General features: G+C 46.9%; 1 protein-coding gene across 1 annotated transcript in view; it reads right to left on the minus strand.

Annotated features, from left to right (window-relative positions):
- Nucleotides 1-2051: 2051 nt before the first annotated feature.
- The window catches only part of LOC309550856 (protein unc-93 homolog A-like), a gene marked incomplete at both ends in the record, with an annotated part of 436926 nt that continues 425416 nt past the window's right edge, over nucleotides 2052-13561 (minus strand). Inside the window, one exon of the mRNA XM_082251218.1 lies at nucleotides 2052-2284. Within this exon, the coding sequence (XP_082107344.1) occupies nucleotides 2052-2284 (233 nt within the window). The remainder of the gene's footprint in view (nucleotides 2285-13561) is intronic.

The raw sequence follows: 13561 nt of genomic DNA on the forward strand, positions 1-13561 counted from the left end.
GAGAGAGAGGAGGCAAGAAGAGCACATAACAGAGGAGATTAAAAATACATTTTGGGACACATAGTTCCACAAAAGAGACAGCAACACTTCCTCATTTTATGTTGACCTCTTTCAAAGTGGGGCCCGCCACCCACAGTTAGTGACAGCTGCTTGCCTTTATCTTGTAACCTACTTCCAGCACATGCTTGCAATCATAGTGGTGAACAGAGGGAAGTCTTCCATTACTGGCGCTCTCATCAGTCAATCATGGAACATTTCAAAGCCTTGTAATGGAGTCAGGGATGTATGGCTTTCTTCGGACAACTGCTGTGATTGCAAGTATGTGTGGAGAGTGGGTTAAATGGTAATGATCAGCAACTGTTACTAACTGCTCTCAATTAGGTCTACATGGAGTAGATTTTTTCAATCTGGGTCGCTTGTAACCATCCAAATATTTTACAGAGACAAATATTTTACATCCAACTTTCTTGTACAAGTCAGTTCTAGCCTCAAGCTGGCTACACATTATACAATTTTCCTTTTGTATTTACCAAAACCCAATGAGGTCAAACCTAAACACTTTAAATTTGTATGCAATCAGGCCCTTGTACTAAATAGTTGAATGTAAATCTAAAGGACAATGAACAGTATAATGTGTTGCCAGCTTTACCCTCTCTAACTTTTAAATTCTCTTTATTAATTCATTATTATGATAAAAGGCCACATTTATGTATAGGCTGAGTTAGAAGACAAAAAAAGGCAAAGCCAAATCTATCTTTAATACAATACATTTGCAAGCATTTTCATGTTCCCTTTTTGTCCAGATCTGTACATAGTGAATATAGAGAAGTGACTCAGATACCACTGACCACATCCAAAAATTATTCACGAAAAAGAAGAAAGAGGATATGTAGGACTTTAGAGGTTTCCACCAATAATCCCATAGAGAAAAAGTGAGTACTCAATGTAATAGAAAGTATAAAATGTATTATGACAACATGATAAAAAAAATGTTTAAAACCATTTAATAAGAAATTATGTAGTGATTCATTTGCGGCATCTCCCCATAAAAGGGGTAAGTATGGTTGTGCAAAAGTACCTGTTACATGCCCATTATATGCAGAGTACTAGTTTATGAAGACACAGAATCTGCGGTGATCTCAATTGTCCGGGCCAAGCAGGAATCTCACGTACCATGGGCCAATTGATCACTACGCATTTCGCTTAAAGCTTCTTCAGGGGATTCCTATTGGTACCAAACCCAGAAGGGGAACATAAGGCACACAAGCCAGCAACTTGGCACAGGGGGAGGTCACATGCAAAGCAGCTCCAAGAAGAGCATACACTGGACACCGTACAGCCATGGGACCACAAAAACCTGAAAAAGTAGCCACAAATGGATAGGCTTAAACTTTCAATGCCAAAGTGGCATCAGGACCGTCCCTCCATTCCTGAGGGTCCCTTGTGTGCCAGTTTCCCTCTTTAATATATGGAGCCACCTCTCCTATATGTGATGATCCTGATCGTGAGGGGCTCCTCCAAATGGAAAGCTGATGAGACGTCCGAAGCTTGAAGCGAAATGCGTAGTGATCCATTGGCACGTGGTACATGAGATTCCTGTCTGGCCCCGACAATTGAGATCATCACAGATTCTGTGTCTTCATGAACTAGTTCTGTGCATATAATGGGCATGTAACAGGTTCTTTTGCACAACCATACTTACCCCTTTTATGGGGAGATGCCACAAATTTATCACTACATAATTTCTTATGAAATGGTTTTAGCATTTTTTATCATGTTGTCATAATACATTTTCTACTTTCTATTACATTGAGTACTCTTTCTTTATGATTGGTGGCAACCTCTAAAGTCCTCCATATCCTCTTTTCTTCTTTTATGTCCAGATCTACTGATAGTTTTGACATACTGATTTTACTTTAGGTATCCTCTGTGCATTTTTTTTTCTATAAGCTTTGTTTTATTTGCCCAGGTTTGTTGGTAGATTTACTTAGGTAAATTATATTGTAGTCAAATTCAATACTGTTCCAACATTAACTGCTTATAGTATCAGATTAGTCTTTTGGGCTTTCTTGAGCTCCTGAAACAGCATTCCCATGTTCTATATATTCCACAGCTCCATATAGTAAAATCCCCACCACTACTACACACATCAATATATAGAGTTTGATGTAGACACATAAAAATGAGCTATATCCAAAGGCAATTGCAAATCCAAGAGATTCCCAAAGCGAAAAATTGGCAAAGGCGGCTTCTTTATTCTTTTCAAACAATACACCGTATAAAGCTGCAATGACAAAGAAAAAAAAAACAGAAAGATTTTATATAACCCCACATTCTTGTGATTTACTCTGTAGTCAGGATCAGTTCACAAAACATAAATCCAACTGAAATAATAATCTGTTACATATAGTTACATAGTTAGTGAGATTGAAAAAAGACACCAGTCCATCCAGTTCAACCTATGATGAGTGTGTGTTTATGTCAATAGTACATTGTACACCCCTGTATGTTGTGGTCATTAAGGTGCCCATCTAATAGTTTTTTTTAAACTATGGATGCTCCCTGCTGACACCACAGCTTGTGTAAGAGAATTCTACATCTTTACCGCTCTGCCAGTATAGAACCCTTTACGCAGATTAAGGTTAAACCGCTTTTTCTTCTAATTTTTATATTCCCTTTTGCTGAATAGTTTGTTCCCTATGCTAGGGTCGCCAGTACAGTATTTGTACATTGATATCATATCCCCTCTCAAGTGTCTCTTCTCCAGAGAGAATAAGTTCAATGCTTGTAGTCTTTCCACATAGATCCTCCAGTCCCTTTACTAGCTTTGTTGTCCTTTTCTGGGGCAACACCAGTTCTAGTACATCCTTCTTGAGGACTGGTGCCCTGGAACTGGATGGCGTACTAGAGATTCAGCCGGATCAGAGTCTTGTAGAGTGGGAGAATTATCGTTTTTTTCTCTGGAGTGAATACCCTTTTTAATACATGCCAATATTCTGTTGGCTTTGCTTGCAGCAGCTTGATATTGCATGCCATTGCTGAGCTTGTCGTCTACTAAGACCCCCAGGTCCTTTTCCATCTTAGATTCCCCCAAAGGCTCTCCCCCTAGTGAGTAACTTGCATTCATATTTTTGGCACTCAAATGCCTTACCTTACATTTTTCAACATTAAGCCTCATTTGCCATATAGATACCCACCCCATTATCTTGTTCAAGTCTTCTTGTAAAGTTTCCACATCCTGCATAGAAATTATTGCCCTGCTTAATTTAGTATCGTCTGCAAAACAGAGATTGAGCTGTTGATCCCACCCTCTAGGTCATTTATGAATAAATTAAATAGGATTGGTTCCAGGACAGATCCTTGGGGGGACCCCACTTTCCAAACCAGACCATTTTGAGTATCCATTTATCACCACCCTTTGGACTCGCCCCTGAAGCCAGCTTTAAATCCAGGTATCCAGGGACTCTATGGTCCATACTTACCTACCTTAGTTTGTACAGTAAACGTTTGTAGGGAACTTTATCAAATACCTTTGCAAAATCCAGATACACCACATCCACAGGCCTTCCTTTATCTAGATGGCAGCTCACTTCTTTATAGAAGGTTAATAGATTGGTCTGGCAAGAGTGATTTTTCATGAATCCATGCTGATTTCTACTAATGATACCATTTTCATTACTAAAGTCTTGTCCCTTATCATCCACCCCAATATCTTGATGTTAGGCTAACCGACCTGTAATTTCCAGGGATATATCTTGGCCCTTTTTTTAAATATTGGTACCACGTTGGCTTTTTTCCAATCAGCTGGTACCATTCCCGTTAGTAGACTATGTATAAAAATTAGAAACAATGGTCTGGCTATCACCTGGCTGTGTTCTTTAAGGACTCTCGGGTGTAAGCCATCTGGTCCCGGTGACTTCTTTATGTTAAGTTTTTCAAGTCTAGTTCTGAGTCTGTCTTCTGTTAACTATGAGGGTGCTTCCTGTGATGTGCTATTAATTTTAACATTACAAGCTGGGTTACTGTAGCCCCTCAATTCTCTTGTGAAGACTGAGGAGAAGAATTAATTTGGCACCTTTGCCTTCTCTCTGTCCTTTGTAGCCAGATTCCCTTTTTTGTCCTTTATGGGGCCAAAGTATTCTGGCCTCAATTTCCTACTATTTATATACTTAAAGAATTTTTTTTTTTTTTTTTTTACTCTCTTCCACTATGTGCCTTTTGTGTTTTGATTTAGCTGCCTTGATTGCACTCTTATGTTTCTTTTTACATTCTTTGTAATGTTGGAATGCTGCCAATGATCCCTCAGCCTTGTATTTTTTGAAGGCCTTTTCTTTAGTTTTTTTATGCATTTTTACTTTGGAGTTTAGCCACCCAGGGTTTATTTTAGCTCTTTTAAATGTATTCCCTGTTGGAATGCATTGTCCAATACCTTTATTTAGTATGTTCTTAAAGCATTCCCAATTTTCCTCCGTGGTCTTTGTTCCTAGGACTTTATCCCAAGTTATACCATTTAGCAAAGAATGCAGTTTAGGGAAGTTTGCTCTTTTGAAATTCTGTGTCCTTGTATTGCCCTTGTGTTTCCTATTTCTATCATTTATACTGAAACTAACTGACCTGTGGTCACTGTTTGCTAAGTTGCCCTATATTTCTACATCCGTGATTGGGTCTGTATTTTTTTTTTTACTTTCAAAATGCAATTTATTGAGAAAACAAACTTAATCACAAGCAGTCCAGCATTGTAACACAAAATAATAAAATACAGAGCAGAATAGCATAACAGGTACAGGAAGGAACATCATCTCGATACACCAAAATATAAGTGAGCAAGTAACAGGAAAGACATGGAACAGCGACCCCAAGGGACTCATCCTAGAGGAACAAAATAGTACCTAAACTAAGGACCAACTCTCGGCCCCACAAGGGGGGACACAAAAGCACACCTGCGGGAGGATCAAGCCAAGAAAGGGTGTAATTACAGCTGACCAGTGCACGTGCGGGAGTCCTCCACCCAACGGCCCCAAACTCGGTCAAATTTTTTGGGGCAACCCCTGTGTAGATAAATCAAGCGTTTATATGGAAGAGTGGAGTTCGGCCATCCAGAGGCGGAGAGTAGGAGGCTGTGCACGCATCCACAGTTTCGCTATAAGCTTACAGGCATGGAAGAGTGTTTCATGTAGAAAAGTGGTAAGGAATTTGTCAGCTATGTCATCTGGAAAAAGGCCTAGAACACATTGTTGAAGGTCCAACTGGAGAGGGGAACCCATGTGGTCATGGAGAAACGTGATGACCTGTAGCCAAAAGGTTTGCACGACAGGACATGTGTCAGGTCATCTGTGGCCAGGTGACAACTGCACCCTGTTGGAGGCAGGGGCGCAGCGCAAGGTAGTGAGCCCTATAGCAGACTGCTGCGGATGGACCGGAACGTGAACCCAAGATTCCCCAGGGCGCGGAGTCTAAGACCCAGCAGGTGTTCACCAGTGCCTCTAGTGGTGAGGATGGACTTCGCTGCAACTGGGCCCAGGTCGCGGCCCCTGGGGTCCCCCAGGTCACGCTCCGTAGGGAGGGAAGGGAGGCAGCCACTCAGGACACACAGAATGGTGATGGGTAAGCCGAGGTCGGGGTAACAGGCAGACAAGGGTAGTCAAGGTACAGGCCAAAGGTCAGGGTAACAGGCAAGCAGGAATAGTCAGAGGCAAGCCAAAGTCGGTACACAGAGGAGTAGTTACAAGCACACGGCAAACAGGAAACAGGAAACTAATACTGTTGAACAGCAAGGCAGGCCTGCAGTGCGCTGGTTAATATAGGCTTCCTGTGATGACCTGGGCGGGCCAGGAACAGGAAGTAGAGATGATAAAAACAGCCAGAAGGAAGAGTCTGGCCCTTAATGCAGACATGAGGAACAGGTAAGCCACCAGACATTATTGCATATTCATGACAGTACCCTCCCTCTTACGAGTCCTCCCCCTTCCCCGCCCGGACCCGGGTTTAGAGGGAAACTTCAGATGAAATCTTTTTAACAGACGAGGTGCAAAGACCTCCGGTGCAGGGACCCAAGATCTCTCCTCAGGACCAAAGCCTTTCCAATGAACAAGGTACTGAAGAATGCCTCTACAGAGTCGGGAATCCAGAACTTGACTGACCTCGTATTCCTGATTATCCTCAGAGACCGGGGCCATGGTAGGGAAAGGACGAGAAAACTTATTGAGGACTAAAGGCTTCAGAAGGGAAACATGGAAGGAATTAGCAATTCTGAGGCTTTTGGGGATCTGAAGTTTGAAACAAACCGGATTCAGTTTAGAAATTATGGTATATGGACCAATAAATCTTGGAGCAAACTTCAGGGAAGGCACTCGAAGCTTGATGTTCCTAGTGGAGAGCCAAACTTTGTCCCCTGGCTGAAGAAAAGGTGGTTTACGCCTGCGGCGGTCAGCAAAGCCTTTGAATTTGTCGGCAGCTGCCCGGAGGGAATCATGAACGTCACTCCAGATAGAATTGAAGGACTCCTGAGCTGAAGCCAATGCTGGGATATCCGAAGAACAGGCCATGGGAAGCGGAAGTTGAGGATGTCTTCCATAAACTGCGAAGAAGGGTGTTTTCTGCGAACTGGTATTTACATGATTGTTATGGGAAAATTCCGCCCACGGAAGTAGAGAGGACCAATCGTCATGATGAGCGAAGACTAAGGTGCAAAGAAAAATCTCTAACTCCTGATTAACCCTCTCCGTCTGCCCATTAGATTGAGGATGGTAAGAAGAGGAAAAATCCAAGGCAATATTGAGGGATTTGTAAAAGGCTCTCCATAAACGAGACGTAAATTGAACGCCCCTGTCGGAAACAATGTGAGAAGGAACCCCATGGAGGCGGAAAATTTCTCGAATAAAAATGGGAACCAGAGCAGGAGCAGAAGGAAGACCAGGAAGGGGAACAAAATGAGCCATCTTGGAAAACCGATCGACTATCACCCAAATGACTGTATTACCGTCTGACAGTGGGAGATCGGTGATAAAATCCATGGCAATATGAGCCCAGGGTTCCTTAGGAATGGGCAAAGGCATGAGGAGACCAGCAGGAGCTTGTGTGGAGGATTTAGACTGAGCACAGACATGACAAGCCTTGACATAGTCTTTGACCTCTGAGCGGAGGTTAGGCCACCAGTAGTGACGGCTGATGAGCAAGAAGGAGCGGAGAACCCCTGCGTGGCCTGCCACCTTGGAATCATGCCCCCAACGAAGAATCTTAGTTCTTAGCTCAGTGGGGACAAAGGTCTTACCAGGAGGAATCTTCGAGTCCATGGTGGTAGAATGGGCAATAATGCATGACGTGGGGATGATCGGCTCAGGTTCAGGAGTGGACTCCTCGTCCAAAGTGTCAAAGGACCTAGAAAGTGCATCAGCCCGACCGTTACAGGAACCAGGTTTGTACGTAATCGTGAAATTAAAACGGGAAAAGAAAAGACTCCACCTGGCCTGTCTGGGATTCAAACGTTTAGCATTCTGAAGGTACTGTAAATTCTTGTGATCTGTGAAGATCGTTATGGGGTGAGGAGAACCTTCCAAAAGATGACGCCACTCCTCCAGCGCCAATTTGATTGCGAGAAGTTCCCGGTCACCGATAGCATAATTTCTCTCTGCCTGAGAATTTTTTTTGGAAAAGAACGCACATGGTTGACGTTTCTTCTCAAAGAGTTGAAGAAGAACAGCTCCCACCCCCACTGAAGAAGCGTCCACTTCAATGAAGAAAGCATCCCCAGGATTAGGTCTCCTCAAGAGAGGCCCGGAGACAAAGGCCTGTTTCAGATCATGAAAAGCAGCGACAGCTTCGGGGGGCCAGACTTTGGCATTAGCACCCTTCTTGGTCAAGGCGATAATAGGTGCAGCAATGGAAGAGTAATTCCTTATGAACTGCCTATAGTAATTGGTGAAGCCAAGAAAGCGCTGTGTGGCCTTAAGACTAGCAGGAAGGGGCCAGTTGGTAATGGCTAAGACCTTCCCAGGATCCATACGGAGGCCCAAACTTGAGACAAAGCATCCTAGAAATAGGACCTCGGAACATTCAAAGGAACATTTCTCCAGCTTAGCATAGAGATTATTCTCTCGAAGGTGCTGGAGTACAGTGCGGACATGGTTTCTATGGACATGTAGATTTTCCAAAAAGATCAGAATGTCATCCAGATAGATGACAACAAACTGGTACAGCAGGTCCCTGAAGATCTCATTGACAAAGTTTTGAAACACAGCTGGGGCATTACACAGCCCAAAAGGCATGACCAGGTATTCGTAGTGACCGTCCCGAGTGTTAAACGCAGTCTTCCATTCATCACCCTCTCGAATTCGAATTAGGTTGTACGCCCCTCTGAGATCCAACTTGGTGAAAATGGAGGCACCCTTCAACCTATCGAATAGTTCAGATATTAAGGGTAGGGGGTATCGGTTCTTAATAGTAACAGCGTTTAAGCCTCGATAATCGATGCAGGGTCTCAAGGTACCATCCTTCTTGGCGACAAAAAAGAACCCTGCTCCTGCAGGTGATGAGGATTTCCGGATGAAACCTTTCTCAAGATTCTCTGCGACATACTCAGACATGGCCTGGGTCTCTGGGATGGACAATGGGTAGGTACGACCCCTGGGCAGCGTTGCCCCGGGAACAAGGTCAATGGCACAGTCAAAAGACCTGTGGGGAGGAAGCACGTCAGCTGATTTCTTACAGAACACATCTCGGTAATCGCTGTATGCAGCGGGAAGGTCAGAAGATACAGATGTGGTGGTAACGGAAATTCTCTCCTTTGGGGTCACCTTGGAAAGACATGATGAGAAACATGAGGGGCCCCAAGCCAGGATCCGCCCAGAGGCCCAGTCCACATGGGGAGAGTGGAGCCGTAGCCAAGGAAGGCCCAACACAATGGGGTTAGAGATTTTGGGTAGGATAAGAAAGGATATCCACTCCTGGTGAAGAATCCCTACTGACATCCTAATGGGTAGCGTCTGGAAGCGAATAGGGCCCCCTGGGAGAACAGTGCCATTAATTGCCGAGACCACCAGCGGCGTAGAGAGGGGTGAAAGGGTGAGCTTCATAGAACAAGCAGTTCTCCAATCCATGAAGTTGCCGGCAGCCCCGGAATCCAGATATGCAAGGGTCGACTGAGGAGAAGTGCTTACGTGGAGGTATACTGGAAGAAGAATACGGGAAGGTGATGTTTCTGGGTCCAACATTCCACCTTCTAAATGTATTAACCGAGCGTCTCCCGGGCGAAGCGAACAGGAGACACGAAGGTGGCCCTTGCCTCCACAATAGAGGCATAAGCCCAAAGTTCTGCGTCTAGAACGTTCTTCGGGGGTAAGTCTGGTCTGGCCCAGCTGCATAGGTTCCTCAACAGGCAGAGGATGCTCCATGGGACGGAGTGAGGGGAGCTCAGACTGGCTAAGACCTAGGGAGTGTTGGCGTCTTTTTTCTATGGACCTCTCCTGAAAACGAATATCGATCTGGTTGCATAAAGAGATAACATCGTCCAGACCGACGGGGATGGTTCTTCCCGCTAATTCGTCCTTCACTCGGTCAGAGAGGCCATGCAAAAAGGTAGCGACCAGGGCCTCATTGTTCCAGCTCAATTCAGCTGAGAGGATACGGAACTGGAGAGCATATTGTCCCAGTGAACGGGATTCTTGGCGGAGACGTAAAAGAGCACTAGCCGCTGAAGAGGCCCGAGCCGGCTCCTCAAAGATGTTACGAAAGAGCTTCAAGAAGTCGGGCAGGTTGGAAAATACCGGATCATCCTTCTCCCATAGGGGGGCAGCCCAGGCTAGAGCTTCGCCGGAAAGGAGGGAAATAATATAGGCTACCTTTGCCCGATCTGACAGGAAGTTTTGCGGCTGAAGCTCAAAATGGATGGTACATTGGCTAAGAAATCCCCTGCAGGCCTTGGAGTCTCCAGAAAAACGGATTGGAGGAGGTAGTTGCAGCGGATGCGAATCTGTGACTGGCGCGACAGGCCCAGCTACTGGTTGTTCTTGGGGTTGCAGATTCGGGGTCCCCAACGAGGTCTGAAGCTGTGCAAAGCGGGAAGCCAGATCCTGTAGGAATCGCATCACCTGAGTCTGATTAGTTTCATGCGTCTCGAGTCTGTGAACTAAGCTCTGTAATGGATCATCTGGGGGGAGCGGCACGTCAGCCGGGTTCATGGCTGTTCAAACTGTCAGGTCACCTGTGGCCAGGTGACAACTGCACCCTGTTGGAGGCAGGGGCGCAGCGCAAGGTAGTGAACCCTATAGCAGACTGCTGCGGATGGACCGGAACGTGAACCCAAGATTCCCCAGGGCGCGGAGTCTAAGACCCAGCAGGTGTTGGATGGACTTCGCTGCAACTGGGCCCAGGTCGCGGCCCCTGGGGTCCCCCAGGTCACGCTCCGTAGGGAGTGAAGGGAGGCAGCCACTCAGGACACACAGAATGGTGATGGGTAAGCCGAGGTCGGGGTAACAGGCAGACAAGGGTAGTCAAGGTACAGGCCAAAGGTCAGGGTAACAGGCAAGCAGGAATAGTCAGAGGCAAGCCAAAGTCGGTACACAGAGGAGTAGTTACAAGCACACGGCAAACAGGAAACTAATACTGTTGAACAGCAAGGCAGGCCTGCAGTGCGCTGGTTAATATAGGCTTCCTGTGATGACCTGGGCGGGCCAGGAACAGGAAGTAGAGATGATAAAAGCAGCCAGAAGGAAGAGTCTGGCCCTTAATGCAGACATGAGGAACAGGTAAGCCACCAGACATTATTGCATATCCATGACAACATGACCAGAGGATATGCATAAACGTTCCAGGGTGGGTGTGACAGCGGGAACAATCAGTATCTACCCCCTCCCGATATCTAGCCAGGGGAAAAGGGGTGAGATAAGATTTATGCAGAATATATAATTGCGTCAAACAGTCCGAGAGTTTAGGGGAGGACAATTTAGGACTGTCCAAAATAGTATCCCAGTCAGTGTCGTCCAATTGAGAGACGTCAGAGCTCCACTTACGCTGTAGGTTCTCCACCGCCCCCTCGATGGCCCGCGATACATGGCTGAGTTCATTTCAGAGGGATCCTCTCCCATGAGGATAGTGAAGGCTGGGGCCTCAAACAGGTCCGGGACCCCATCGGGAAACTGGGCTAATAATGCATGCCTGAGCTGAAGATACCCAAAGTACATGTGGGGCAGGAGTGCAAACCGCACTGACAGGGACTGAAAGGAGCACACACCGGAACCCTGCACCACCTGATGTAGGAATAATACCCCTTTCACCGCCCAAAGCTCAGCCCCAGGTAGGGAGCCCAGCTCAGGCAGACAGGAGTTACGCCACAGAGGAGTATAAGCGTGGAACCGCGCCAGACCCAAACTCCTGCGCGACAGCTCCCAGATGCGTCTGTACAGGACCACCGGGGGAGCAGAGGCAACCACCACCAGTGATGAACCCTGACCCCGCAAAATGACCTGCAGTGGGGTGTGAGTGGGCTGACCCGGGTCAACACACAACAAAGCACGAAACCGAAAAGCCTCCGTACCGTGGTAGTAGTGAAAATGGGAAAGCTGCGCCACTAAGTAATACGCTCGAAAATAAGGTACCGCTATACCCCCACGCGTGGTTGGGTTTTTAAGTGTCGACCAGGAGAGCTTGTGATGGCTCCAGCCCCAAATAAAGGAGTTAAGAATAGCATCTATCACCTTAAACAGTTTTAAGGGGATCAAAACAGGAGAGTGCCAAAAGACGTACAGGAATTTAGGGAATAAGATCATTTTGACCAAGTTCACCCTACCCATCACCCCCAGGGGAATTCTAGCCCATGTTTGTACACATTGTTTCAACATCGGGATTAAAGGCTCCACATTGTCAGTAATATAATCCGACATTGTCCTTGTGACCAGGACCCCAAGATAGCGAATCCTGGAGACCCTTGCTAGCGGTAGACATGCAGACTCAGCCGTGGGGGGGTGGGGTCTAGGGGTAATATCTGGGATTTATCCCATTTAATCCGCAGGCCCGAATGTCATCCAAAATCATTTATGGTCTCAAGGGCTGTGAGCAAAGACGGGCCAGTGTCTTACAGGTATAACAGCATGTCGTCTGCATATAGACCCACCGTCTCTGTCAGGGAGCCCGCCCGCAACCCGACGATGCCCGGATGAGCTCGGAGTGCAATAGCCAGCGGTTCCACTGCTAAAGCATAGAGCAGCGGAGACAGCGGGCAGCCCTGTCGTGTCCCGCGGCTCAAGGGAAATGGGACAGCGACCCTGGCAATCGGACAGTAATATAGCAGACGCACCCATTGAACAAAGGATGGACCAAATCCAAAGTACCGCAGGCATTCCCAGAGATAGCTCCACTCAACGGAGTCAAAGGCCTTGGCGGCATCTAAATTTGTTCATGGTGCGCCTGCATGTTAAGGAAAAGGCGTCTGGTGTTCATGGTCGTGTTCTTTCCGGGCATAAATCCTGTTTGATCGGAATGTACGAGGGAAAGGACAACAGTTGCCAGTTGGCAGGCCAGGACCTTGGCCAATATTTTAATGTCAGCTTGTAAAAGGGAGATCGGGCAATAGGATTCCGGAAAGCTGGCGTCCTTCCCCGGTTTAGGAAGGACGATAATCGTAGCTTCGCGCTTAGAAGCAGGCAAGGACTCTGTGTCAAAAGCATGAGTATAGGTCGAGAACATGGCAGGGGCCAATACTTCAGTGTACGTGGCGTAAAAGTCTAAGGGGAGCCCATCCGAACCCGGCGCTTTTGCCAAAGCCAACGAGGCAATGGAATCCGCAATTTCGTCTGCAGACAATGGAGCCTCTAAGTCAGCCCGTTGGGAGGCGGTCAACTGGGGAAACTCCACAGAGCGGAGAAATTCCTGGGTATCAGGACCAGACATGGTGGTTTGGGATGTATAGAGGGACTCATAGTAAGAGCGGAACAGCTGCGCCACTTGGGCTGGGTCAGTAACCTCCACGCCATCCGCTCCCACCAGAGATACCACCACCGGAGGCGTAAACTTCTGGTAAGCCAAGTAGGCCAAGAGCCTACCCGCTCGTTCCCCCTGCTCAAAGACCCGCTGTCTGCAGAAGAATAGCTTTCGTTTAGCCATTTCGTAACGCAGTTGATCAACCACTCGGGACTGTGATTTAAGTTCATTGACATTGGTCAGGGATGGGTCCGTAGCGCAGGTCTCGGTGAGTGTGGTAAGATGTGTAAGGGCCTCTTGAAGAACATTTTTAGAGGAGGATTTTAGACGGTTAATACGTCTACTGAGAGTGGATCGGGCATGCAATTTAAAAGACTCCCAGACATGCGCCGCCGAGGCCGACCCCCCATTCGTGTCAAAGAAAAAAGTCCATTCCCGGGACAGGTCGAGTTGGTCCGCCAGAGCCCGTAACCAAAAGGGATGAAGGCGCCATGGTCTCGGCACGGTCAGGGGAGCAAGATCTAGGGATACCCAGTAGGGAGCGTGGTCAGATAAGGAGCGAGGGTGAAACCCAGCAGACACCAATAACGGAAGCAACTGCGCAGAGACCACAATAAAATCAATTGAAGAGTGAGTGGTGGAGAAGCAC

This window comes from Pelophylax lessonae (genome assembly GCF_965119305.1).
Source record: "Pelophylax lessonae genome assembly, chromosome: 3".
NCBI lineage: Eukaryota > Metazoa > Chordata > Amphibia > Anura > Ranidae > Pelophylax > Pelophylax lessonae.